The sequence below is a fragment of the Ornithorhynchus anatinus genome, chromosome 7 (genome assembly GCF_004115215.2).
Source record: "Ornithorhynchus anatinus isolate Pmale09 chromosome 7, mOrnAna1.pri.v4, whole genome shotgun sequence".
NCBI lineage: Eukaryota > Metazoa > Chordata > Mammalia > Monotremata > Ornithorhynchidae > Ornithorhynchus > Ornithorhynchus anatinus.
Window position 1 is genome coordinate 21730585 of NC_041734.1, and position 27407 is coordinate 21757991.

At 49.9% G+C, this 27407-nt stretch overlaps 1 protein-coding gene across 1 annotated transcript in view; it reads right to left on the reverse strand.

Annotated features, from left to right (window-relative positions):
* The window catches only part of MIB1 (MIB E3 ubiquitin protein ligase 1), a 119563-nt gene that overhangs the window by 6127 nt on the left and 86029 nt on the right, over positions 1-27407 (reverse strand). Inside the window, exons 13-19 of the mRNA XM_029068822.2 lie at positions 22711-22843; positions 20140-20226; positions 14790-14951; positions 12998-13179; positions 11181-11373; positions 8551-8629; positions 3971-4084 (exon numbers count right to left, since the gene is read on the reverse strand). Coding sequence (XP_028924655.1) covers positions 3971-4084; positions 8551-8629; positions 11181-11373; positions 12998-13179; positions 14790-14951; positions 20140-20226; positions 22711-22843 — 950 coding nt within the window. The remainder of the gene's footprint in view (positions 1-3970; positions 4085-8550; positions 8630-11180; positions 11374-12997; positions 13180-14789; positions 14952-20139; positions 20227-22710; positions 22844-27407) is intronic.

Here is a 27407-nt window from a genome sequence, read left to right on the forward strand (position 1 = left end):
AGAAATGGAAAGGAATTCTTAATACAATTTTTCATAAAATTTAGGTAGAATTTCATCAAAGGATAAAGGCTTCAGTGGCATTCATTTCAAGCAAGCCTATGCTAAAAAAACCCCTTTCTTGACATAATAATAATGATTATTGTGGTATTTGTTAAGCGCTTACTACTAACACTGGGGTAGATATAAGATAGCCAGTTCTAATGAGCGCGGGATCCCCATTTAGCAGATGAAGGAACTGCAGCATGGCCTAGTGGATAAAGCATGGGCCCAGGAGTCAGAAGGACCCGGGTTCTAATCCTGACTCCACCATCTGTCTGCTGTGTGACCTTGGGCGAGTCCCTTCATCTCCTGGGGCCTCGGCTATCTCATCTGTAAAATGGGGGTTTAAGCCTCTGAGCCCTCTGTGGGACATGGGCTGTACCCTATGTGATTAGCTTGTATCTACCCAAGGGTTTAGTTCAGTGTCTGGCATATAGAAAGCGCTTAACAAATACAATTTAGCAAAAAAAAAAACCAAAAAAAACCTGAGGGACCGAGAAGTGAAGTGACTTGTCCAAGGTCATACAGCAGGTAAGTAGCAGAGCCAGGGTTAGAACCCAGGTCCTCTGACTCCCAGGTCTGTGCTCTTTCCCCCGTGCCCCACCACTTCTCATCACCCTCCACCCTCCCTCCAGTTACCATCCCCATCTCCCTCCTACCATTCCTCTCCAAACTCCTTGAAAGAGTTGTCTATAAAAGAGTTGTCTTGAAAGCCATGTCTGCCTCCGAGTCCTCTTCTCCAACTCTCTCCTTGACTCCTTGCAAACTGGCTTCTGTGCCAACCATTCTACCAAAATCTAAGGTCACCGGTGACCGTCTTGCCGAATCCAATGGCGTCTAACCCCATCCCGATGCTCCTCGACCTATCTGTTGCCGACGCCGCGGACCACTCCTTCTAGAAACGTTATCTAACCTTGGCTTCACCGACACTGTCCCTGTCTGATTCTCCTCTTATCTCTCTGTCTGCTCCTTCACTGGCTCCCCACCGTCTCCCTAACCTCTAACTGTGCGAGTCCCTCAAGGCTCAGTTCTGGGGCCCCTTCTATTCTCCATCTGCTCAGTGGATAGATCACGGGTCTGGGAAGGCGGAAGGTCATGGGTTCTAATTCCGGATCTGCCGCTTGTCTGCTCTGTGACCTCGGGCATGTCGTTTCACTTCTCTGGGCCTCAGTTACCTCATCTGTAAAAATGGGGATTGAGACTGTGAGCCCCACATAGGACAGGGACTGTGTCCAACCTAATTTGCTTGTTTCCACCCCAGCGCTTAGTGCAGTGCCCGCAACACAGTAAGCGCTTAACAGATACAATTATTATTATTATGAGCAGTTATATCCATTCCCCTTGAGAACTCATTTATTTCCACACCTTCAACTAGCCTATCTAGGGGATGATTCAGATCCACTTCTCCAGCCCTGATCTCTCTCCTTCTCTGCAATCTCACAACTGCCTTTGGGACAGCTCTACTTGGATATCATACCGACACCTCAAACTTAACAAGTTCAAAACAGAAATTACCTTCCCACCCAAACCCTACCCGTCCCCATGTCTTTCCCATCACTGAAGACACCACCACTTTCCTCCCTATCTCACCACCTTGGAATCCTGGCATTATCCACAGTTCATCTCTCACATTCAACCCACATATTCAATCTGTCACCAATTCCTGTCGCTTCTACCTTCACATCTCTAGAATTTGCCCTTTCTTCTCCATCTAATCCGCTACCAATCCTGCATTGATTTCTGCATCAGCCTCCTCACTGCCCTCCCTGCCTCCTGTCTGCCTCTCCCCTTGATTGACTGATGGGGGTGTAGCGTACAGTTATAGGAAAATCGGGGAAAGGACTGGGTTTGGGTGGGAGGAGTTCTATTTTGGACATGTTAACGTTTAGGTGTCGGTGGGACATCCAAGTAGAGATGTCCTGAGGGCAGGAGGAGAAGCGAGACTCCAGAGAAAGGCAGAGGTCAGGGCGGGAGAAGGAGATTTGGGAATCATCTGGGTAGAGATGGTAGCTGAAGCTGTGGGAGCAAATGAGTTCACCAAGGGAATGAGTGTAGAGGGAAAATAAAGGACTCAGAAATGAGACTTCTACAGTGGGGGGGGGGGGGGGAGAGGCAGTGCTGGACACTGAGAAGGAGCAGAGAGATAGGAGAAGAACCAGCAGAGGACAGAGTTGGTGAAGCCAGGGTTAGATGTTTCCAGTCAGTCAACTGTATTTATTGAGCACTTACTGTGTGCAGATCACTGTACTTAATGCTTGGGAGAGTACAATATAACAATTTAACAGACACATCACCTGCCCACAGTATGTTTACAGTCTAGAGAAGGCAGACATTAATATAAACGAATATATTACCGATATCTACATAAGCGCTGTAGGGCTGGAACGGGGGGCTGAATAAAGGGAGCTAGTCAGGGCGACAGAGAGGGAGTGGGGGAAGAGGAAAGGAGGGCTTAGTTAGGGAAAGCCTCTTGGAGGAGATGTGCCTTCAATAAATAAGGTTTTGAAGTGGGGGAGAGTAATCGACTCTCAGATATGAGGAAGGAGGCTGTTCCAGGCCAGAAGCAGGACACGGCATAGACAAGATGGAGGTACAGTGAGAAGGTCAGCACCAGAGGAGCAGAGTGTCTGCGTTGTAGTAGGAGAGTGGTGAGGTGAGGTAGGAGGGGGCAAGGTGACCGAGGGCTTTAAAGCCAACGATGAGGAGTTTCTGTCGGACGCGGAGACGGAGAGGCAACCACTGGAGGTTCTCGGGGAGAGGGGAAACATGGCCTCAACGGTTCTGTAGGAGAATGATCTGGGCCATAGAGTGAAGTAGGGACTGGAGTGGGGAGATACAGGAGGCTGGGAAGTCAGCAAGAAGGCTGACAGAGTAATCGAAAAGTGACTGGATTAACGGGGTAGCAGGTTGGATGATGGAGAGGAAAGGGTAGATTTTAGTGCCCAGGAGAAGAGGGTGAAGAGGGGAGAAGCTGGTAGCAGGGAGAGCAGTGAGGAGGAGGAGGCTGAAGTAATCCAGCCAGGATACGACAAGTGCCTGAATCAAGGTGGTGGCCATTTGGAGGAGATAAAAGACCGGATCCCAGACATGCTTTTTGAAAACTGAAAACAGGGGGCTGAGCCACAGAAAGGAGTTAAGAATTATACTGAAGTGGTAGGCTTTGGAGGTGGGGGAAGGGGCTAGTGGTGTCAGCCGGTCTTGGAGAGTTGGAGAGAGGATTCGGCGGGGCGGGGGTGGGCGGGGGAGAGATACGGAGTTCGATTTCAGAATTACTGAACTTGAGGTACCAGAGGGACAACTAGAGATGTTCTGTAGGCAGAAGAAAACACAAGATTGTAAATGCAGCGATAGGGAAGGGGTTAGCAGAGTAGATTTGGAATTCCCCTGCACAAGAGTGGTAGGTAGTGGAAGCCACGGGAGGAGAGGAAATGGGAAAAGAGGAGACCCCGGGACAAAGCCTTGAGGGAAACCCCTAGTCAGCAGGGGTGAAAGATGGAGAAAGAGTGAGAAAGCATTACTGGAGGGGTGGGGAGAGACGGGAGTGGTCCACAGGGTCAAAAGTGCAGTCGAAAAGCTGAGGAGGATTAAGACAGCGTAGGGTCATGCGGGAAGTTACCGGTGACTTGGGAGAGGGCAGTCTCAGTGAAGGAGACAAGAGAGCAGATGTTACACTTGGGAGTGGCGAAGACAAAATGGAGGCAGCGAGGAGTTTGGAAAGGAGGGAGAGTGGGGAGATGGGGCCACAGTGGGAGGGAGCCGTGGAAACCAGAAGTGTTTTTGGTACTGGGGAAAGACAGTGTGAACGCTGAGAGGGGATTACTGTTCGAAGGCTGAGCTCCTTTCCTATTCACATATGGGAGAAGAGAGAAGCACGAAAGGGGTAGGAGAGATTGGAGAACCACGAAGAAAACGCTCGAGAAAAGTCACTCACAAATATCGTCCGTGGCGTCTTCCGAACCTTTCCCTCCACAGCACATAATGAAAGGCAGTCTCCGTTCGACCACGGCCCGGCACTGCACACATTTCTTCATCAAGTTAGCACAATCTGGAACAAGCGAAAATCTCATTGGTCTCTGAGCAGCAGATTTCTGCTCTTCGTTCCAAGTTGGAGCCGAACAATTCGGATCGGTGTTGCAAACTGGGGGAATCGTGTCCCTTACACTAAGCAATGGCACGGAACAGGTATCCCACACCTCTTGGATTGGGACAATAAATATTGTTACTTCTAAATTTCCAAATCTTCACATCCCCGTTTCCCCAAAGGACTCCTCAACAGACTATACCGTCATCTTTTCAACAGTCCTACATTTCTACTCTATTTTAGAAAAGCATTTCATTCCTGCAGAGCAGTGATTTATGATTAATGGCTCCGTGCCTGAGCAAAGAGATTTCTTTTGGCAGTTCAAGCCGATACCCATGCTTCTAACAGAACTGCTAACCTGTTAGCAATCACTGAGCTGGCCTGAGTGGCTGACCAGCTGATCGACTTTCTAAAATGCTCTTCTGTCGGAAGACAGCGTTCTAACGTTCCCGCATTACGTCCGGGCCACACGGTATCCCCTATTTCGATCAAGTAAGGCAAAATACTGAAGAAAAGGAAAATATAATTCCACTGTTGATAACGGAGCAAAAAACAGTTGAGTCCCCTAACAATACCACCCTAAATCGGGTCATTAGCCACACAATGAAAACCGTTTTAAATGAAGAGAAATGATATTAGGGATGCTGAACCGCACTCAGATTAATTTCTTCTCCAAGTGCTACTGAAGTCTCAGTGGTTTGAAATGGCTCAGAGTGCTTTTCCAGCATCGTTTAGCTTAACATTCCACAGGTTACCTCGTTAGTCGCTGGGGTGTCCTGGGGGCTCTCCCAACTACTCGTCCAGCCGAGAATCCCAGAAGGAGCCTCAAGTGCGATACCCACTCACTTGAACGCCCATCAAGACCCTTCCTTCCCAGGATGGGGGAATTGCAAGAATCTTGGCCATGGACATCCCCGAGCTTAGCCCCGGTAATTTCACTGGAACCACCTCCTTGGCTTTACAACTGGGTCCTCCTTGAAAACCAAGGTGATCCCAAATTCTAAGGGGCTGCCACTGCAAGATCAGGTGGTTTGGTCCATCTCCCTTCCCCATTTAAGTTTCAAAATATCGCATCTCTTCCATAGGCCTGGGTCCCTTTCCGGTTTTAAACTCAAAGTACCGTCAGACAAGCAGCCGGCTTCGATATGTTAGGTACTCGGTGTTAATAATATGCAAATGGAGGTCACAGTTACCATAAATAGATATCCCGATTGCCACTGCCTTTCCCAGCGTAGATGGCTAATAAAGCCTCAGATTATTATCGAAGCATTCGTTAAGCGCTCACTCTGTGCCGGGCACTAGTTTCTACCTTGGGATAACAACCTTCTCTCTCTCTCCCCACACATTGTGACATCCCTTCAAGAAGTCCTGGGTTCATCTGGCTTGTGGTCATCTCTGGTCTTTCATATCTGAAGCCTATGGAATCCAGCTTTATGCCTCCATTTTTAGACAGTTGCTGAATCTTCTTCCCAGCTGCCTGGGAAGATCATGATCCTTTCCTTTTATCGGCTGCCTCTTTGATAATCCAGGAGGAAATATTTGATATCTAATGTCAATTCTTCTTCCTCCTTAATGGGCTTTCCTAGGAACAGTAGTCCAGGTAAATGAGACCTTCCTAGTTCCTTTTGTCTTGGTGTGGGGAAAAGTTATCACACCATCCCCAGTTATCACACCATCCCCTTTAGCTCGGTTCATCTTTCCCCAATCCCACAGATCCTGACTGTATGTGAATTCTCACACCTCACTTCTATCTCACTCTACGTCTGCGTCTGTCTTCCTACTTCCCAGAGACCAGAATCAATCTCTCTTCCCAGAGTTTGGCTATCTTCCCACACTCCATGTGGAAATCAAACTTAGGGCGACCACAGTTCCACAGCCACAGCTATGCTATCTCTGGGTGGATTAATGAATCGACTGCCCGGACCATAATTCTCGATGACCGCCTAAGAAACGTCAGGGGTCGTGGTTGATTGTGTAAAACGCGCAGAGAAGCCAGAACACCAAGACTCCAAGAATTCGGAATTTGTGAGAGCTGGCGCTCAGCTTTGGCTCTCCCAGACCGGGAGGCTGGAGGAACGGCTGCAGAGGGAACCAATCTTGGGAACTCCCTGCCTTCCCTTGGCTGACAAACTACATTTTTCAGCAGGACTAGACGAAAGAGTAGAAAGATGAGGTTGGCCTTTCACTATTTGGGGACTTTCAGTCACACAGTTCACAAACTGCAGCTTCCCTGGAATTATTTTAATTAATCCCAGCTTCTGCGGTTCAGATGAAGGACGCTGTCATGCAAAAGTGAGTAACTGCTTTAAAACCGAATTCATTAAATAACGAAACAGCTACAGTTTGGCCAAAGGAGTTTTACCCACTTAGTTTCTTACATGATTTTGTGAACGTGTGGTGTAACCTGCTCTAAATTCGAGAGAGGGGATGTCTGACGAGGCTCCCGGACCCCATAAAGTTCCATTAAAAAGCTTTGCTAGTGGAATCTACTACATCTAGTCCGGGCACCAGAGGCTGTGAATGTTCTTGCCACTCTACAGACGTCCTCAGGGACTAGGTGATGCAAAATGTGCATTTATGAATGGTTTTGCCCAATGGAGATGCAAATTCACCCCAGAAAGGGAGCTTCATCTCTCAATTTGATTGGTTTATCTATATCAGGATCCCTATCAGGATTTAAAATTTGAGGCTCAAATTTTTCTTTTATAGTCATTTCAATTTTGAAAGGGTCTTTACGAGGGTAACCGCTTCCCACCTAAGATCTGGGCGTGAGCCACAGACTGTAGAAGAAGCGTGGTTTAGTGGAAAGAGCCCGGGCTTGGGAGTCAAGGGTCATGGGTTTTAATCCCGGCTCCGCCACTTGTCTGCTGATGACCTGGGGCAAGTCACTGAACTTCTCTGTGTCTCAGTTCCCTCATCTGTAAAATGGGGATTAAGACTAGGAGCCCCATGTGGGACAACCTGATTACCCTGTATCTACCCCAGCGCTTAGAACAGTCCTTGGCACATAGTAAGCACTTAAATATTACCATTATTATATCATAAGGGTTAATAATAATTACGGTATGTGTTACGTGCTTACTATATGTCAAGCACTGTTCTAAGCGATAGGGTAGATACAAGTTAATCGGGTTGAACGTAGTTCCTGTTCCATATGGGGAAGCAGCTTGGCTTAGTGGATAGAGCACTCAGAGGTCACGGGTTCTAATCCCGGATCTGCCACTCGTCAGCTGTGTGACTTTGGGCAAGCCACTTCACTTCTCTGTGCCTCGGTTATCTCATCTGTAAAATGGGGATTAAGACTGCGCCCCACGTGGGACAACCTGATTATCTTATATCTACCCCAGCGCTTAGAACGGTGCCTGGCACACAGTAAGCACTTAACAAATACCATCATCATTATTATTATTATTACTGTACGGGCCTCACCGACCAAACAGTGGGGAGAACGAGTCCCCATTTTTACAGTTGAGGAAACGGAGGCACAGAGAAGTGAAGTGACTTGCCCAAGGTCACAGAGCAGACAAGTGAGAGAGCCGCGATTAGAATGCAGGTGCTCTGACTCCCAGGACCATGCTGCTTCTTCAAGGCCACGCCGCTTTTCTAGGCATCTTACAAATGCACCAGATGTGGTTCTCTCAACTTTTACCCGACCTGCCACGTTAGGCCCTATCTTCTCGTGACTCAGCAAAGCATCCTCCTCGGGAAGAAGAAAGGTTCTCCTCGTACCCCGTCCTGCGCAAAGGTCAGAGGAAGGGGGCTGAGGAGGGCAATAGTGCCAAGATCCTGTGGTAGAACAGGGACGGGTGCTCTAACGGACAACGGGAGGGCCGCAGTCTCAGAGGAGAGAAGGGGCCGAAATGGAGCACACACTGAACTGCCTTCGGCCGGGATCGGGACAAGGGGCAACGAAAGACCGAATGGTGATTCTCTGAGGCAGAAACCGAACTCGGAGTCGGCCCGCTCTGGGAAAAGACAGCATTATCTTACTTCCAGGCCTAAGATACGGTACCGCCAGGGCTGACCCAAAGGCGGGGCCCCAAGCAAACCGAGAACAACGTGCTGTCAGTTCTGGAGCCCTGTGCAACGGAAAGTACAGAGAGAAAGGAAGGGAGATTACTATGACCTGAGTGAACGGAACTGTTCCCTGAAGTCTCCTCCACCACATCCTCTCCCTCCCCAGGCCCACCTGGGCATATAGTAATTATGGTATTTGTTAAGCGCTCACTATGTGCTGAGCACTGTTCTAAGCGCTGGGGTAGACTCAAGGTAATCAGATGAGGCTCACGGTCTTCATCCCCATTTTACAGGTGAGGTAACTGAGACAAAGAGAGGTGAAGTGACTTGCCCCGTCACCTGCAGAGGCGTGAACCTCTCAACTCTCGGTTTGGTTGCTCTAACCTACCGCTATCAGATCGGGGCCTACTTACTCTCACAAGCGCACATATGGCCACAAGGTTGGAAAAGCACTGCGGCTTTCTTGTCAGAGCACACCACGCATTCTTCAATCTGAAAAGAGAGCCAAGGAATATTGAATGTTAACACATGTCTAGCGGATACTCATCAGCTCCATTTATCGCAGACTGCTTGGCGGCCTGTTCGGGCAGGAGGCCAGGGATTTGATCGGTTCAGTGACGGACCCAGAATTAGTAGTTTGCAGTCACCTACTCACTCCCCGGCCCGTTACTCTCCCGAGCCTTGACCATTTGAAAAACCCTCTCAGTGGGACGGAAGGGTGATCCTGCTCCTCCTCTAACCCATCCAGCCTCCTCTTTCACCCCAAAACCATACCAGGTGCCCAGGGTGCCCGCCCTCTCCCCACTTCCTCTCTCCTTCGTCCCCCATTCCAGCAGTGACAGAAGAGTGGTTTTTGCAGCAGCATGGAAATGATCTCTACAGCTATTTTTAGGGGGATGTCCCCTCCTGGGGCGGTGGAGGCCGAGGGAGGGATGGGGAAATCGGAAAGAGTGGGGGTACAGGTGTCTGATGGGCAGAGGAAGGTCGGATAAGCGAATGGGTGAGGGAGAGGCAGGAGACAAGGCGGAGAGGGTGAGTGGTCCAAAGGAATACAGGATGCGAACCCAGATAGATTTCCCACTAGACTGAAAGCTTCTTGTGGGCAGGGATCATGTCTACCAACTCCACTGTACGGTATTCTCCCAAATACGTGGTATAGTGGTCTCTGCACACAGTAAGCACTCAGTAAATACCACCCACTGACTGACTGATTTCCCTAGACACCCTGACCCCACCCTCTGAATCTGAATGGCCACTCTACACATACCCACACGACACACCGCCCTTCGGGGGGATTTTATTGATGCATGTGGCAGTGTCCCCAAACCCATCTAAAAAAGGGCTGCGGACTGCTCTTGTTGCATCTGCTGCCCAGTGCCTGGAGTCAATCTCACTTCTTCTTCCCTCTGCCTTGACGGTCGTAGCAATCCCGAAATACCGCATGCCGCCCAGGTCTGTCTGCGGCTATTCTGGTCGAACTGTCTGCTGTTGAGCCGCAGGTTTGGAAGCTCTGCGTCCCTGTCTCTAATGTTTCTTCTGCCCTCTCTGGCTAGGTTTCCTCCATTTCAGCTCATCAAAGAGCAACTTTGGGGGTTTCCCGCTGTCATTCCTTAGGAGTCTTGCCCAGTGAAACGGCGCCATGACGAAGCTGAGGGTCTGACTGCATCCAGAACCTCTTGCTTGGGGTCCCGCCTGACTTCTGATTGGAAAGCATGGCTATAATTGGCCACAGAGTCAGATGTGTTTTTTGGTTATTTGTTTGTTTCTGGTATTTAAGCACTTACTATGTGTCAAGCGATATTCTAAGCGCTGGGGTAGATACAAGATAATCAGGGTGCTCACAGTCCCTGTCCCATACGGTGCTCACAGACAAAGATGGAGTGGGATTTAATCCCCATTTTACAGATGAGGTAACTGAGGCACAAAAGTTACTTGCCCAAGGTCACACAGCAGACAGGAAGCGGACCCCGGATTAGAACCCAGGACCTCTGTCTCCCACTCCCTTGCTTTAATAACCAGCCACACCGCTTCCCGTGGCTTGAGTGGTGGCTGGAGATCTCTCAGTCATATAGAAGTCTGGATACTCCAACGCTCCTCAGATCTTTGATTTGCTCTAAAGCTTGCTTCCACATTGGTGCCACTGTGTCGGACTACAAAAAAATTACAATCTCAAATTCTTAATCTGAGCCGTAAAAGAAGCACGGTGAACCAAAATTTTAGGGACGACCGCCACGCCAATTTAAAGCCCCAATGGCGGGCCACTCAACGGCCCCGCTTCCTTTTGATGCCTTTGCTTCCCAATCTCTCTCTCTCTCTGCCAAAATGAATAACTAATCTCAGCAACCCAAATCCTTTAGCGGCCCCCCGGACAGCCTTAGGCTACTTTTAAGCTTGAACCTCGGGGCCCATTATAACCACACAGGTTGGACTGATCCAAGGCGTGTGGGGACACCCTGCAATCCAAACGAAGAGGGGTAGCGTTTCCCGCGCATTCTCCGACGGGGAGGGGAAAGCGGACTTCAGTCCGGAGATGTGCGGCTGAGGAGCAGAGCGATCCACGGAGAATGCGAAAAGAAATGAGGAAAAGGGGAAGCGGGTGGTGAGCGAGGGAGAGTAGGAAAGGTAAAGATGAGCATCGTGGAGGAAAGGTGGGGTTGGCGCCCTATAAAGGGGCAGAGAGGTGAGCTTGGAAGCTGAAGTGGGAAAAGGGGAAACGGGATAACCTCCGGGAAGCTGTGGTCATCCAAGCGGCAGGCTACCAAAGCTGTCCTTGAGCGTGGAGGAGGCTAGAATTCAGAGACTACTGCTTGATGAGCGAGTAAAATCTATACGACCCTTTACAAGAATCAACACCATCGAGGAACAAACGATGAATTTAGACACGGTGGTAGCAGACAGTACGCCTGCTGTATTTTCCTGAGGGCTTAGCACAGTGCATCGAATTAGTGCCGAGCACACCTAATGCTTTTGTTACTACAGATACTATTTTCTCCTCAGAGAACGTATAGGGAGATAAAACAAAACGAAAAGGAACAAAAATGACCTTAGTTCTGGACTGAACTTGCTCTTTACAGATGAGGCATTTCTTGACTCGCGGAGAACACAGAGAACACGTAGCAATATGTCCACATGGTCCAAAAAGAGTATCTCGCTTCATGTCGGAACACACCATGCACTCTTCTAAGGTTTCGGAGTCGTTGCTGATCATGGAAGGACTTCGGGAACCCACTTGACCGCTGAAATGGAATTTGACTTATTTTAAGCTACTGAACTTAGATTTAGACCAAGACTGTGAGGCCCTTGTGGGACAGGGCTCGGGTCTGATTAAATCAGAGAAGCAGCGTGGCTCAGTACAGAGAGCCCGGGCTTGGGAGTCAGAGGTCACGGGTTCTGATCCTGGCTCCGCCGCTTATCGGCTGTGTGACTCTGGGCCAGTCACTTCACTTCTCTGTGCCTCGGTTAGCTCATCTGTAAAATGGGGATGAAGACTGTGAGCCCCACATGGGGTAACCTGATGATCTTGTATCTACCCCAGTGCTTAGAACAGTGCTTGGCACATTGGAAGAGCTTAACAAATACCACATCATCATCATCATCAAATCTTGAATAGTCTCCAGTGCTTAACGCAATGCTTCCCACACACTCAGAGCTTCAGAAATGCCACAGCTAAATAAGACTCAAAGAACCAAAATGACATGGGAATGCTCAACTGATGAGAGATTGATGTTTTCTTCCTCAGAGCCAGTGGCGGGAGATGGGGAATATGAAATCTGAGCACCGCCGTTCAATAATCAGAATAAGAGTGTTGGTTTGTCTTTCGATATCTGTGCGCCCCAGCCCAGGGCTGTCAGGGATGGCTGACATGGGTCAGGGCACGGGTGGAGTCGCACAAACCCTTCTCGCCATAATCCACTCCCCCACACGGCCTCTCAGCCCTGAAGTCTCAGGCGCCGAGCCTCATCCACCATTCCCGGAGGAGAACTCCACCAGCGAGTGCTTGGGTAGCACCGATATCAGGCAGGGTAACGAAAGGAAGGACTCCTGACGCATAAACGGTTGGAACGCGAATGGAAGTCCCACCGCCATTAGCTGTACAAAGCTGGGGCCCTGAAGGTGAGGAATGAAGAAACCGAGAAGGGTGCATTAAAGGAGAGATTCCCCGAGTGGTTGGAGTCAGGTGGGCTAGTCTGGAAAAGCTGAGGGTGATGATCTCCCTGGCGTGAGTGGCAAGCAAGCTTCTTCACGTGCTCTGAGACTCTGAAGGGAGTCAAACAAACTTCCTGAACAGCCAGAAGGGGATGCACAGGGGAGCCAACTTTTCATCTTGAGTGAGGGGGAGAAAAGGGACAGGTTTCAGAGAACTACTGGGTAAGGATGTTGCCATTTTGGGTCTTTTCGGCCCTGATTAGAAACTCTCCGTTCTTATCTATCAGCTGGGAGGGGCAAGATTGAAAGCACAGCTCAAAAAGCTGGAGGGCAATCATCCTTAAGGACAGGGTACCTATAGTCATCCACGATTCAATCCAACAACCGCATCGGGTGGATCCGCGCGGAACAGAGGGGAACCACAGGCGAGCAGAGCGCCGGTCTCTGCAAAGCCGTTCGTGCTGGCAACCGGTGCCCCGGTCCTGGACTCTCCCGGCCTTCCCAACTGACCGCTCGGCAGCGGCCAATGGGGCCAGGCAGGGCACGACAGCCGCTCTTCGGAAGACCGATGCACCGAATCGACCAGACCACCGTCCACCTGCCCACAGGAGCCAGGGAGGCTTTCATTCATTCACCACTTTGACGGCACGCTGGTAAGCCGGCGGCAGATGGAGCGTTTCGAACTGGGAGTCGCGCGGCGCGAATGATACAGACCTGACTTTTTCTTTGTGACATTTTGCCAAGGCTTTGCAGAGGCTGGGATCCGGGCAGAGGTCGAGAGGAGACTGCCCCTTTTTATTCCGAATACCGAGGTCTGCACCGTTGGCTGCGAGGAAGCAGGCAATAGATGCTGCACTCTTCTTCTCCGCCCCCTGGGTCCCAAGCCCCATGATTAACTGGAAGGAGAGACAAAAGCTTGGTGACTTCCTCGGGAAAATTTGAGGTCAGCGTTTGTATTCTTTACGGTATCTGTTAAGGGCTTACTCTGTGCCGGGCACTGTTCTGAGAGCTGGGGTAGATACAAGCTAATCGGGCTGGACACAATCCACATCTCTCCGGGGTCTCACGGATGTAATCCCACTTTACAGACGAGGGAACTGAGGCACAGAAGTGAAGTGACTTGCCCAAGGTCATGCAGCAGACAAGTATAAGCGCTTAATAAATGCCATTTAAAAAAAACAAAAGGAAACTGATGTGAAAGCATTTGGTAAAAATCATCATCGTTAATGGAATTTCTCGAGCGCTTATCGTGTCTAACTCCAGAATTAATACTGCCCAGAACACGCCCGGTCCCTGGGAGTCCCACCCGGGAAACTAGGACCCAGGGACACGCGCCTGGCCTGCTAAGCGGAAGTAGTCCAACCCTGGATACCATTTAATCTTACAATCACAACTGTCTCTGACAAAGTCAATCTGTTCCGCAGCTATTTTAGATGAGTCGATTTCATCCAATAATTGCGCAAGAGGTTAAATTTAGCAAAAAGGGAAAAAAAAAAAAAAAAACAAGGACAAACATGATTAGTGCAGTTTGCCAAGAGTTCCTGAAAAACTTGACAAACTTCCCAGATTTATGACTACCGGATTTATTTCCTGCAACTCAATGTTTTCACCCAACATTCTGGATGGAAATATTTTTGTGGCTGAAGACAACAGGTGTGCTTAAGTTCAAATTAGGATGAGGAAATATTAATGAAAATGTTGTCCGGATGAACGCGCCCCTTCCGGCTTTAAAATCAGAATCTATACAAGGCCTCCAGAAGAGAGTTGGAAATAAATATCACACAGAAAGCCCTGAACGTTCCTCTTGCCCCAAGTGATAAACTACAGGCCTAATTAGCCAAGGCCCTTGGCTCACCCTAAAAATGGCTCCCCCAAACTGAAAGTTGGGAATCTCCCGGGGAAACTACCCTCTGCTCAGGAGCCCGGCTTCCTGCCCCTGAGCCACCCGGGGAGCCCCAAACAGCCCCCTCTGAGGCATTAGATGCCCTAGGAGCTTAACCAACACCAGGAGGCAGACCATCCTAATCCCCAAGACCCAAGGAAGGAGGTGTAGAAAGACTGAGCCGAGCTCCCGGACGGTGGCTTCCGCAGCTTTGGGAGCACCAGCCCGGGAGGGGGATGAGGGTTCTGAGGAAGGGACGTGGAGGTGCGGTTTCCCACTACAGCCCGGGAATGCAGGAGCTGGATTTGGATCCGGGTCTCCTGCCAGGAGGTGGGGGGAGGGATTCCCCCACCACAGGAGTCCGGGATTCCGTATGGTGTGGATACCCTCTACCAAAACACTTGAGAATCGCTGCCAGCTGAAATCAAAGCTTCGGGGAAATCAGCTAGAGAATGTTAAGAGGCTTTGGATGAATTCAACCCCGGTTTGTTATATTTGAGAATGAGGCAAAACGTCTGAAACGCAAGAGTGGCCCAACTGGGAATGCCAGCTGGATGCCAGAGTTCAGCTGCTCCGAAAAGCCTCGGGGAGAAGATCCCCGATTCAACACCGCGGTTTACGTACCGTGTTCTTGGATGGCTCCCAGGCTGCGTCTACCTTTCCCACGTCTTGCATGTCTTGGAGCTGGCGGAGCTGCGACAGAGTATGATGCCGCAGGGCCTCGTGTAAGGGAGTATCCCCATCTTTATCCTGAATATCCAGTTTGGCACCTGCTCGGACCAAGAGCTAAAAGAGAAGAAACCCGACGTGAGCCGAGCCGAGGACCCATACGGAACTCGCCCGGGCTCCCGGCACCTAGACCAGAAGAGAGAGGTGTCATCTTTCGGAACCTAGCCAACTGAACCAAGGTAACCAACTGAACCTTTCCGAACCACCGTGAGACGTCAGCCAAGTTTCCAGGAGCGGTTGTCTCGAGTTACTCATTCTGAGGGCGAGCCACGCCGCCGAAGCAGTCCGCACGGCTGGGATCGGGCCAGGCGCCGATGCTGGCCCACTCGGCTTTTCGCCCTGCCGGGGGCTGAGGAGGGAACGGAGGGAGGGAGGGAGAAATGGAGGGGAAGAAATGGGTAGCTCCCAGGGGTGGGTTGGGTGGAAAGGGATTCCATAATGTCAAGTACCATCAATTCCATAAAGTCACTGCAAGTATCTTTAAAGGAAGCGGTGCGGTCTAGTGGGTTGATCACAGGCCTGAGTGTCAGAAGGGGCGCGTCTGCTGTGTGACCTTGGGCCAGTCGCTTCACTGCGCTGGGCCTCAGTTACCTCATCTGTAAAACGGGGGTTTAGACTGTGAGTCCCACATGGGGCAGGGACCCGATTTGCTTGTATCTACCACAGTGCTTAGTACAGTGCCTGGCACTTACAAATACCATTATTATTATTAATCTAATAACTACTAATTCTAATGACTCTGATACTTTCTTCGCTAGTCCTCTGCCTGGATTAAGTCATCTGTATCCGTCATTTTCCCCGTTTCGTGATTTCAGGGCAGCCGGAGAGCAAACTGCTTTCTCTCCAAGTGTCCCGTCAAAAACCACTGCTGAGGTCAAGAAACCGCACCCTCAAAATGGCTCCCGTTCAGCCCAAACCTAACATCCCACCTCATCTCAAACATCAGTTTCCTCTCGCTTAACTTGAAATGCTTCGTTCGCGTCTACCAATCTGGGGACGGCCCGAATACGCAGGCTGAATGAGAAAGACGAGCTGAGGAGAATGTCGGGGTTACGGGCTTGTGAGACAGGGAGGACAGAGGCGTTGTCTACAGCGATAGCAAAGTCTGAGGGAGAACAGTGTTTGCGTGGGAAGATGCAGAGTTCCGGTTTGGACATGTTAAGTCTGAGGTATCAGCGGGACATCCAAATAAAGATATTTTGCAAAGAGGGAGAGTGGTCAGAGCTACAGAGGCAGATTTGGGAATCGTTCATGGAGGGATGGTAGTTGAAGCCACAAGAGTGAATGAGTTCTCCAGGGGTGTGCGTAGAGATGGAAAACAGAGAAAAGAGTCAAGGATAAGGCCACAGTTGCAGTTTCCTCAAAAATCTAGGCACGTCGTCCTCTAGACTGTAGTTTTCTTGGGGTATTTATTAAGTGCTTACTATGTGTCAAACACTGTTCTAAGCACTGGGGTAGACAGAAGTTAATCAGGTTGGACGCAGTCCCCGTCCGGCATGGGGCTCACAGTCTAAGGAGAATGGGAGAACTGAAGCAGAGAGAAATAAAGTGACTTGGCCAGGTTCACACGGCAAGCAACTGGCAGAGCCGGCATTAGAACCCAGGCCCTCGCTCCTTCCGCTAGGCCACGCTGCTTGTGGGCAGGGAACGTGTTTTCCAACTCTGTGACGTTATATTCTCCCCAAGTGCTTCGTGTAATGATGATGATGATGGTATCTGTTAAGCGCTTACTATGTGCCAAGCACTGTTCTTGGTCCGCCCACAGTAAGAGTTCAATAAATATCAATGATTGACTGACTTGCTGGCTCCCTGCAGCCTGCACGCAACCTTGGGATGCGACCAACCAATCCAAACGGCGTCTCTGGATGTTCCTCTTTCACACATTCCTTCCAGGGTCTTCTTTCCAAACTCTGATTCCCTTGGAGCCGGGCTTCTGTCAATTCCACCCTTGACTGGGAGAATCTAGCCTTTCTGCCCTCCGCTCCATCCGACGAGAACGCCAGGAACTTTAAAGTCTCCACCATCCCAATCTTTCTGGAAATCATGTAGCACTGAGAAAATAACTGCAATCACCAGCCCTTCCTGTTGCATTACACTTTCTCAAGCTCGTAGTACAGTGCTCTGCACGTAGTAAGCGCCCAATAAATACCAGCAACCATGGCGATTACAGCCACTCCGTCATTCAGAAGCCCCGGGACGCATCCAGTATAGCTTGATACCTTACCCCAGGACGCCATCGGTGATTTCGTCCTTTAACCTTTAGAAAAACGACCGCTCTGTTGTTTGGGGGAAGTGTTACAGGTAGGTAAATCCTTCCTAACCTGAACCGAGATTAAGCTACCAACTCTGAACGGACCATGAAGGAAACTCTCCTCATAGTTTGCATCAGGTTCTGAGGGCATAACAAGAACCCCTGAGCAGATACATATTTATCTTCTCTCCTCCCCCAGTTACAATTTGGGAAGAAAAAGTCTTGCGTGAGTTTTCAAGCAAGAAGGTGAGCTTATAAAGATCACCGACAAAGACTCGGATAGAAGAATTCAAAGGTGTGAAAAGGGGTTCGGAAAGAATTGGCCAACTACAAGGTACTTTATAAAGACAAGGCAGTTTTCTTTTTTAAATGGTATTTGTTAAGCGCTTACTATATGCTAGACACTGTAATAATAATAATGATGTTGGCATCTGTTAAGCGCTTGCTATGTGCAGAGCGACTGTTCTAAGCGCTGGGGTAGACACAGGGTAATCAGGTTGTCCCTCGTGGGGCTCACAGTTTTAATCTCCATTTAACAGATGAGGTAACTTAGGCACAGAGAAGTTAAGGGACTTGCCCACAGTCACACAGCTGACAAGTGGAAGATCCTGGATTCGAACCCATGACTGTACTAAGTGCTGGGCACCATAGTAAGCACAGTTGTTGTTCCACCTGAAGTGGATAGAGTCCTCGCTAGAGTTGAGAAACTACGGCAAAATCCACAGTCCAGGTTTCTACTCCTGCAAAGTTTCCATCAGTGACTTCATTATGGGCAGGGAAACATCAATTCTGTTGTTCCCTCCCAGGTGCTCAGTACAGAGTTCTGCACATAGTAGGTGCTCAATACATACAAGTGATTAATTGACTGATGTAAAATCCTACAACTCCTACTAACCAATCAATCCATCAGATTCACTGAGTGCCTATTCTGAGGACGGCTGAATGCTGGGGAGAGCTCAAAAGAGGTGGAAGATAGGATTCCTGCTCACTGGGGGAAGACAGGCGTAAAAGAATTTGCAAATAGGAGGAACACTTGTTCAAGTCGTAGAGTTTGCAGACTGACGACGATAATAATGATAATTGCGGTATTAAGTGCTTCCTGTGTGCCAGGCACTGTACTAAACGATGGGGTAGATACGAGATGATCGGATTAGACACGGTCCCTGTCCCACATGGGGCTCTGAGTCTCAATCCCCATTTTACAGATGAGGGAACTGAGGCCCAGAGAAGCGAAGTGACTTGCCAGAGGTCACGTGGCAGACAAGTGCCGGAGCAGGGATTGGAACCCAGGTCTTCCTGACTCCCGGGCCCGTGCTCTAGCCACTAGACGACGCTGCTTCTCAAAAGACCAAACTCAAGGCAATCAGGGATCCGGATCCCCACCTTGGGCCATAACTAAGTCCCCGTGGGAAAGGGTAGACTGACCTGGGGTCTCTTAGGCCCCCGAAACCTGACCCGGGGCAGGCTGAAATCTGCCTGTCTGCTTGGGGACACGGTGGAGCGGCATCTGACGTCGGGTTGGCGAGGGGCCCGCTTGGAGCCCGGGTGCAGGGCTGGATCTTTGTGCCAGTTTGATCTGGAGCCATGAGGGCCCTGCCTTGGCAACGTTTTAATTTTACCATTTTGCCACTCACATTTGGGCCATACCTGAATACGAATTAACTTTAAAGGAAGGTTTCTGTGAAAAGCAGAATCAAGGATGAAAATCTCTTGCAAAAGGCAAGTCTAAGACTAAGGAGGTAGTTGAAAATAATAATAATAATGACGATGATGACAATTGTGGTATGTGTTAAGCGCTTACTATACGCCAGACACTGTTTTAAGCGCCAGGGTAGATAGGAGATGATCAGGTTGGACGTGGCCCTTGTCCTACATAGGGCTCACAGTCTTAATGCCCGTTTTACAGATGAGGGAACTGAGGCACAGAGAAGTGTAGTGACTTGGCCAAGGTCACTCAGCAGACATGTGGCAGAGCCAGGATTAGAACCCAGGTCCTTCTGACTCCCAGGCCCGTGCTCTATCCACTAGACCCCACTGCTTCCGGGAACTCATGCTCGTTGATGAACCAATCGAAAGGACAAAACTTCTAGGAATGGGGAAGGACATTTGTAGTGGGTGGAATGGCCACCCTGTTCAGCTGGATCAAAAACGAACTCAGGCGCATAAGCCAGAAACACCGGCGATTGTTTGCGACGATTTACTGACTCAGTTCAAGCCCGTGCTGCTTTGGCCTGCCCCCCGCGTGCCTGGGCAAGCAGCAGCCACATCTAGAAGGACCAGCCAAATCGGGCAGAGGAGGAAACCGCCTACCCACCCCCCGATCCGGTGTTGGCGCCGAGGGGTAAGTTCAACCTCTCCCTAGTTTGCTCTTTCTCCCCACCCCTTTCCAATTCTTCTCTCTTTAAATAATTGGCTCTCTGTGTACTCTTCCAGCCACTTAGTTCAGTGCTCTGCACACAGTAAGCACTCAATAAATACTACTGACTTCAGGTTTCATTTCTGTTTGCCATTCATTCATTCAGTAGTATTTACTGAGCCCTTACTATGTGCAGAGCACTGAACTGAGCGCTTGGAATGTTCAATTCGGCAACAGATAGAGACAAGCCCAAAAAGGTTGATGACCTCAGAGCTAAACTCTTTTTAGGAAGGAAAAAAAAAAAATAAAGCCCCTGCGCTGAGTAACTTGGAATAGGTGGGAAGGGCGGGGGGTCAAACTATCGCTCTCAACCATTCTATCCAGGAGACCCATTTGCTTGACACAACCAGGACAGGCCTCAACGGTTTCCTACAAGAGCCGATCATGCCACCGGGTAGGCTCGGGGGAGGCTGACGACACTAGCCCCAGGTCTGGGAACAGCAAGCAGGCAGGATATCACCCGCCGGGGAACACCACAATCCGGTCGCTTCGAGATTCAGGGGATTCGGGTCAACCACCAGCTTTTCTGATGACCGCCGTAACCACGGGCTTGACGTTTAGCATAATAAACCTCTTACCCTCACGATTTGGGTGTGCTGTCTTTCCACGGCAAGGTGTAGTGCCGTTTGCTGGTTTACGTTCTGAATGTCCAGATTGGCGCTGCCCTGAAAAACACCAACATAAATGGCGGATCATTAAAAATACATAAGCGACCCTCGGTATAGCCATCACCTTTTCCCAGTTCACACCGTACACGGCTAATCAATTGGGTTGGGATAAGCTATTACATTAGGGTTATTAAAAAAAGAATCTATGTTCCAGAAACTCCACTGCAAACTTTGAAATTAGGACACGCCCACGGTTGATCTCCTGGCCGTACCCCCAGATGATGCTGAGTGCTTTGAGGGAGGTATCCAGCGCAAGGATCCGCCACGAATTCCTCCAAGAGGCCTTCCCCAACTAACCGCCTTCGTTTCCTCTTCTCCCGCGCTCTTCTTTGCAGTTGGATCTGCATCCGTTATTCACTCCTCCCTCGGCGCCATAGCTCTCGTGTGCCTATCCGTGATTTATTTATATTCTTGGTTGTCTCCCCGCCTAGAGTGCAAGCTCAATGTGGGCAGGGAACATCTACCAACTCTGTTATACTGAACTCTGCCAAGCCCTTAGCACACCATAAGTGCTCAATAAATACGACTTGAGTGGTTGATGTCAGCCTTTCGGACATTAAAATAATAGCAGATCAGGGAAGCGACCAAGTATATTAACGTACACGAATGTCGTGGGGCCGGGATGAGTACGTAAACGTTTAGGGGGTGGGACTAAGTGCATGGGTTAGGAGTAGGAAGGTAAAATTGGGTGAGGGGGACGAGAGCTCGGTCAGAAGAGGCATCCTGAAGGGAAATATGATTTTAGAAGGGCTTTGAAGTAGGAGAGGCTGCTGGTCTAACGGCAATTTAAGGGGAGGGTGCGAGCAAGGGGGGGTCGGTGGAGGGCGAGACAAGAGTATTAGAGAGGCAAAGGGTGTGGGATGGGTTGTGGTGGGAGAGGAGCAAGGAAAGGTAAGGTGGAGAAAGCTGACTGATTGCTTTGAATCCAGTGGTGAGGAGTTTCTCCTAGAAGCGGAAGGGAAGGGCAACCATTAGACGGGTGGGCAGGAAAATGATTCAGACAGCAGAGAGAAGTATGAACCGGAGAGGGGCGAGGTTGGAGGCATGGACGTCAGCGAGGAGGCTGACGCAGTATCTGAGACGGGGAACGGCAACTGCCCGGACCCGTGTGGAAGCAGTTTGGAAAGAGGGAGGAGCAAATTCTGGAGATGCTGTGTAGCTATAATTGAAAAGAGTGAGTGAGTGACTGGATACGCTGGTTGAAGGGGAGAGATGAGTCAAGGATAACGCAGAGAGAGATCTCCCGAAGGCAGGAGGAAATGACGGACTGCAGAGAGGGGGAGGGGTCCGAACTGGAGCTACAGGGCTGGGAGTCGGTCCGTCAGCGGTATTTATTAAGTGCGCATGTGTGTGAAACACTGTACTAAGCGCTTGGGAGAGTACAACTATAAACAAACATATTCACTGTCCACAACGAGCTTACAGTCTAGAGGGGGAGAGAGACATTAATATATATAAACTAATTACAGATATAAACGTAAGTCTGTGGGGCTTGGAGCGGGGATGGATAAAGGGAGCAAGCCAGGGCGACGCAGAAGGGAGTGGGAGAAGAGGAAAGGAGGGCTTAGTCAGGGATGGCCTCTTGGAAACGTGCCTTTGATAACTTTTTTTTTCTTTGGCGGGGGGACGGAGGAATTGTCTGTCGGATGTGAGAAGGGAGGGCGCTCCAGGCCAGAGGCAGGATGCGAGCGAGGGGTTGGCGGCAAGACAGAGGAGACTGAGGCACAGTGAGAAGGATAGCACCGGAGGAGCAGAGTGTGCAGGCTGGGCTGTAGTAGGAGAGTAGAGCAGTGAGGTAGGAGGAGGCAAGTTGACTGAATGCCTTAAAGCCAATGGTGAGGAGCTTCTGTTTGATGCGGAGGTGGATGGGCAACCTATGGGTGTTGTTGAGAGGGGAACCGCGGCCTGAAGGCTTTGGTAGAGAAGTCACTGGCACAGATATAATACTTGAAGCTGTGGGAATGAGTGGAGATGGAAAGCAGAAGAGGAGTCAGAAACAAGGCTTGCGGGACTCCCGCGGTTAGGAGGTGGGAGGCAGAGGAGGAGCTGGCAAGAGAGACCAAAAAGGAACGGTTGAAGAAGTAGCAGGAGGGGAGGAAGGCCGGTGACCTTTTCCCCCTCTCTCCAGAATTCAACCTGTTCACTCACATGGGATCTGGGGCTGGGGCTGTGGGAGGGATGGAATGGGAGATGGGTCCCGGCCCTTCTCCGAAGTCACTCCTTGTAATCCTCCTCCTCCTTCTTCAAAAGGCAGGGGTGCAGCAAGCAGCAGAGCCCGTGGGGCGGTCTCTCCCCACTCCCCCGCCAAATCACCCCGAGTCACCCGGTGCGCTTACGGGGGACCCCAAGCTGCAGGCTGTTTGGGTTTGCCCCAACCAGATCCCTGAGCGGGTATGATCCGCAGCCGGTCTCGCTTCCGACTGAGAGTATGTAATCCAAAAAAAAAAACCAAAAAACAAAACCCTCCCTAAGTTGTCGTACCTGATGCACCAGCAGTTCGGCCACTTCCACGTGATTGTTGAGCGCTGCTAAATGCAAAGCGGTGTAGCCGTCGTCCTTCTTTTCATCGACGATCCACGGTCGGGGGAGTTTGGACAGTAACACCCGCATCGCACTGGAATGTTAAACGGGACATTACTCACCGGCTTTTAAAGGCAGGCGCATCCCAGGCTGCAGCACGAACCCTACGACTCAGGGTTACCTCCTGCACCGTCCCCAGACTATAACCAAGTGGATACAGCCTGTACCGTCTGCCAAAGCCTGAACGGCCCCGAGATTCTGGCTGAATGCCACAGGGAGGCAGATCCCTCTCTGCCTCCTTCCCGACCCCGTCTGAGATTCGGCGATCCAAAAGAAAGGCTCAAAGGAAAAAGCCCTGCTCGTAAGTGCGGGTCAAACTGTCAAACCGCCACTTGTCTGCTGTGTGACCCTGCGTACGTCACATGACTTTTTTTTGCCTCGATCTCTTCAACTGTAAAATGGGGATTAATTCCTACTCCATCCCAAGTGGAACAGGGCCTGTGTCTAACCTGATGATAGCGCATCTACCCCAGCGCTCAGTACAGTGCTTAACAGAGAGTACAAGCTTAACAAGTAACACGATTAGGATTATTAATATTATTATTGTTCAGCGGAACTGTTCTGCTATGGAAACCTCATAGAACTTTGACAAGTCCCCACCAGATATGTGGGGATTATCATTTTATTCTTCAGTTTTAAAGAGAGCGGATGAGCTTATGTAAATGACCGAGGAAGAACATCGCATAGAGGAATTCAAAGATATGCAGGGACGCTCAGAAGAGACGAAAGATCGCGTTGCTCAACCTAAATTGGGCAGATTCGTCACTCAGTTTGAAAACCCACCACTAAAGTCCTCAAACAAGGTTTGACTTCTGCAAAGACTCAGCCACATTACATCTTCTCATTTAAATAATATTAAGATGCTCTGCTTTGAATTACTCTCAAGGACTGAACCAATTTAACACTGTTTTTAATGTTACTAAACCCGGTTCGTGAAAAAATTTCAAGTCATTTTTCCAGAGGTTTTGGAATGGATTCTCCATGGAAAAAAATACATTTCGTGATACAGCTACTGACAACACAACCGCACTTTCAAAGAACATAACTCGAATGAACTCGTTTTTGGCAAACTCCTTTCACAAGCTACTTTGATGAAACTTGTTTTCACAGTGGAACTAGATTATTCAGGAGAGAAAATTAGACCCGGGGACGAACGAATCCCACATCCTTGGCGATCTATACCAGATGAGAGAATACGGTGTCTGGTTTTGTGGTACTGTCCGGGACAAAATAGTATTTCTTCAGTTTTTTATGGGGCCACGCTGACCTCCCCATCTCCGCTGAAGATGCCATCTACCTCCCTGGGACCCGAGTCAGCAGCCTTAACGTCCTCCTCGACTCTTCACAGTCATTCCCCTTTCCTCCCCTCCAGTTTATCGCTGGTTTCCTAAGAAACTTTTCCTGGACTGGCCCCTTTCAGTCCCCCAAGAGAGCCGCAATCCTGGTTCTGGCACTCATCAGAGCACAACTGAACCGCTGCATTGGCCTCCTCCCCGCTGTCCCTCTCTCCAGCTTCTTACCGCTTTCAGACCACGATACTCCCTGCCACAGTGTCGGGAACATCTTCCTGCAACCTGACAACGCCCATCTCTGCTCCTCCAAACCCTCCAGTGGTGGCCCATCTCCCTCTAGAGCAGATAAAAGCACCCTCAGCCGTGGCTCTGGGGTTCACACCAGCTCTTTCCACCTTGCGTACTGGCTCTCCTCGCTGTCTACTCCTCTCCTGGCATTCGTCGTCAATTCCCAGGCCACCTCCGAGCGCTCATCTTGGCCATCTCTGGCCCCTTGTTCAATCAGTGGATCGTACTTGCTGAGCACCTACTGTGTACACATCACTCTACTAAGCACTTGGGAGAGTATAATATAACAATATACCGGACACAGTCCCTGCCCACAACGAGCTTGCAGTCTACTAGAGGGGGAGACAGAAATTAATATGAATAAATAAAATTATGGATCTGAACACAACTACTGCGGGGCTGGGAGTGCGGGGATGAATAAAGGGAACGATCCAGGCGACGCAGAAGGGAGTGGGAGAAGAGGAAATGAGGGCTTAGTCAGGGAAGCCCTCTTGGAGTAGAGGTGCCCCTCAATGAGGCTTTAAAGGAGGGGAGAGTAATTGTCCGTTGGATGTGAAGAGGGAGGGCATTCCAGGCCAGAGGCAGGATGTGGGCGATAAATCAGTGGCAAGATCATTCTGTCCCCGTCCCAAGGCCTGGGACTCCTTCCCCACCCAGATCTGCCAAAGTCCACCCACCCTCTAAGCCCTCCCTGACTAATTATCAGAATCCCAATTCATAGCAATCAATCAGTGGCGTCTATTCAGCACTGTGTTAAGAGCACTGTGCTAAGCATTTGAGAGAGCACAGCAGAATTACAGTTTTCACAGAATGCTTAGGAAACTATCACGATAACTATGGTAATAATAATAATTACGGTATTTAAGCGCTTACTGTGTGTCAAGCAACGCCCTAAGCGTTGAGGTAGATACAAGGCCATCGGGTTGCACCCGGTCCCCGTCCCAGATGGGCTCACAGTCTAAGTCAGATGGAGGGGGATTTAATCCCCATTTAACAGTTGAGGTAACTGAGGCCCAGAGAAGTTAAGTGACTTGTCCAAGCTCACACAGCAACCGTGAGGCGAAGCTGAATTCAGAACCCTGCTTCTCTGCCTCCCAGGTCCTACACGATCCCTGCCCTCAGGGGCCTTACAAGAGTGACTGTCATACGATAATTACAGAGAGGAGGTAAAAAAAAAAAAAGAACGGGAAGACTGATGCGTGGATGAGTAACTGCTTACACATGAGAGCATACGGGTCTATCACCAAAGTGTTACGGTGGTTTTGAGTCCACAATAATAATAATAATTGGGGCATTTGTTAAGTGCCACGCATCCAGGACTGAAATAAGTGGAAGATTCTCTGTCCCACATGGGGGTCAGAGTCTTAATCCCCGTATTACAGAGGAGGTAACTGAGGCACAGATAAGTTAGGGTCTCTTGAGGGTCCTTTAAGAGCTGGGATTTTCTATCACTCCAATAGGGGCGACCGTTTCCTACCCAGACGGCTAACGGCTCTGGCTTAGGGGGACAAAGAGGCCCAAGAAAAAGCCCAAAACTCAACATGCAGGCATAAAACCCCCCCCCCCAAACAACCAAAAAACCCAAATGTTCCCTACACCGCTACTCACCAGAGAACCAGAAGCGCAATCACGAAAGATCCGAGGACCCGTTCGAGGATCTTACCATCATTCCCTGTCAGTCACCAACAAACTCTTGGGCTTCGAGGCTTCAGTAGCATCCTGTTGCCAAGACCCAGCTCGTGTACGTACAGATTCGTTCGATCCTATTTATTGAGCGTTTACTGTGTGCAGGGCACTGTACTAAGCCCTTGGAATGTACAACTCGGCAACAGGTAACACCGAAGACGGAGAAATCATCCCTAAGAGACTGCAAGCTCACTGGCGGCGGGGATCGTGACTACCATCCCACAGGCTTAGTACAGCGCTCTGCACAAGGTAAGCGCTGGCGGGCAGGGAATGTGTCTGTTGCTGTATTCGCCCAAGCGCTTAGAACAGTGCTTTGCACACAATAAGCACTCGATGAATACTGCTGAATGGACAACTGCGACTGATACTAGTGTGCAACTGACAAAATACAAGTGCCTTTTTTCCAAGTTACCGGCTTCGAAAATGAAGGTTGGAGCTTTGTCTGTTTTCCACCTGTCGAAAACTACTCATTCTAAGCCTACACACCCCGCGGTAAATTTACAACAGATGGAAAATTAAACCAAAGCTGTACGAGCCTTCGGCTTTCCGGAGAAGCAACGTGACCAAGCGGAAAGACGACGGGCCCAGGAGCCGGGGACCTGGATGCTAATGCTAGTTCTTATCAATGGCACGCTGTGCGATAACAGACAAGTCACTTGACCTCTCTGTTTTGCGGTTCCTCAGCTATAAACTGGATAAGACACCTCCTCCCCTGTGTTGCGTGTGCACAGTCCTTACCCATCAATCGTTGGTACTTATTGAGCGCTTTCCGTCTGCAGAACACTGTACCACATGCTTGTGAAGAGTACAGTTCAGCGGGTAGACAGGCTCCCTGCCATTAAAGAGCTTACGTTCTAGCGGTGGAGACAGACGTTAATATAAATGACAAGAAAGGGAAATGGAAGAGCATAAGGCTCTTATATACGCGGTATTTGCAGAGAGGTTTAAACTCCTGGTGGGCAGGGAACATACCAAATCTACTGTACTGTACTCTCCTGAGCACTTAGTACAGTGCTCTGCACACAGTAAGTGCTCAGTAAATACCACTGATTGATTGTTGTGGGGATGAGGGCGAGGTGAATATCAAGTGCTTAAAAGGTACAGATCCAAGTGCCCAGGCACCACAGAAGGAAGAAGAATAAGGGAAATGAGGGTTTAGTCGGGAATGTGATTTGAGGAGGGTTTTGAAGTTGGGGAGAGCGGAAGCCCGTGGGGTAGGAAGTAGGAGGGAGTTCCAGGTCAGATGGAGGAGGTGAGCAAAGGGTTCGGGACAGACGAGACCGAGGTACGCGATTAGGTTGGCATTAGAAGAGCAGAGTGTGGGGGCTGGAC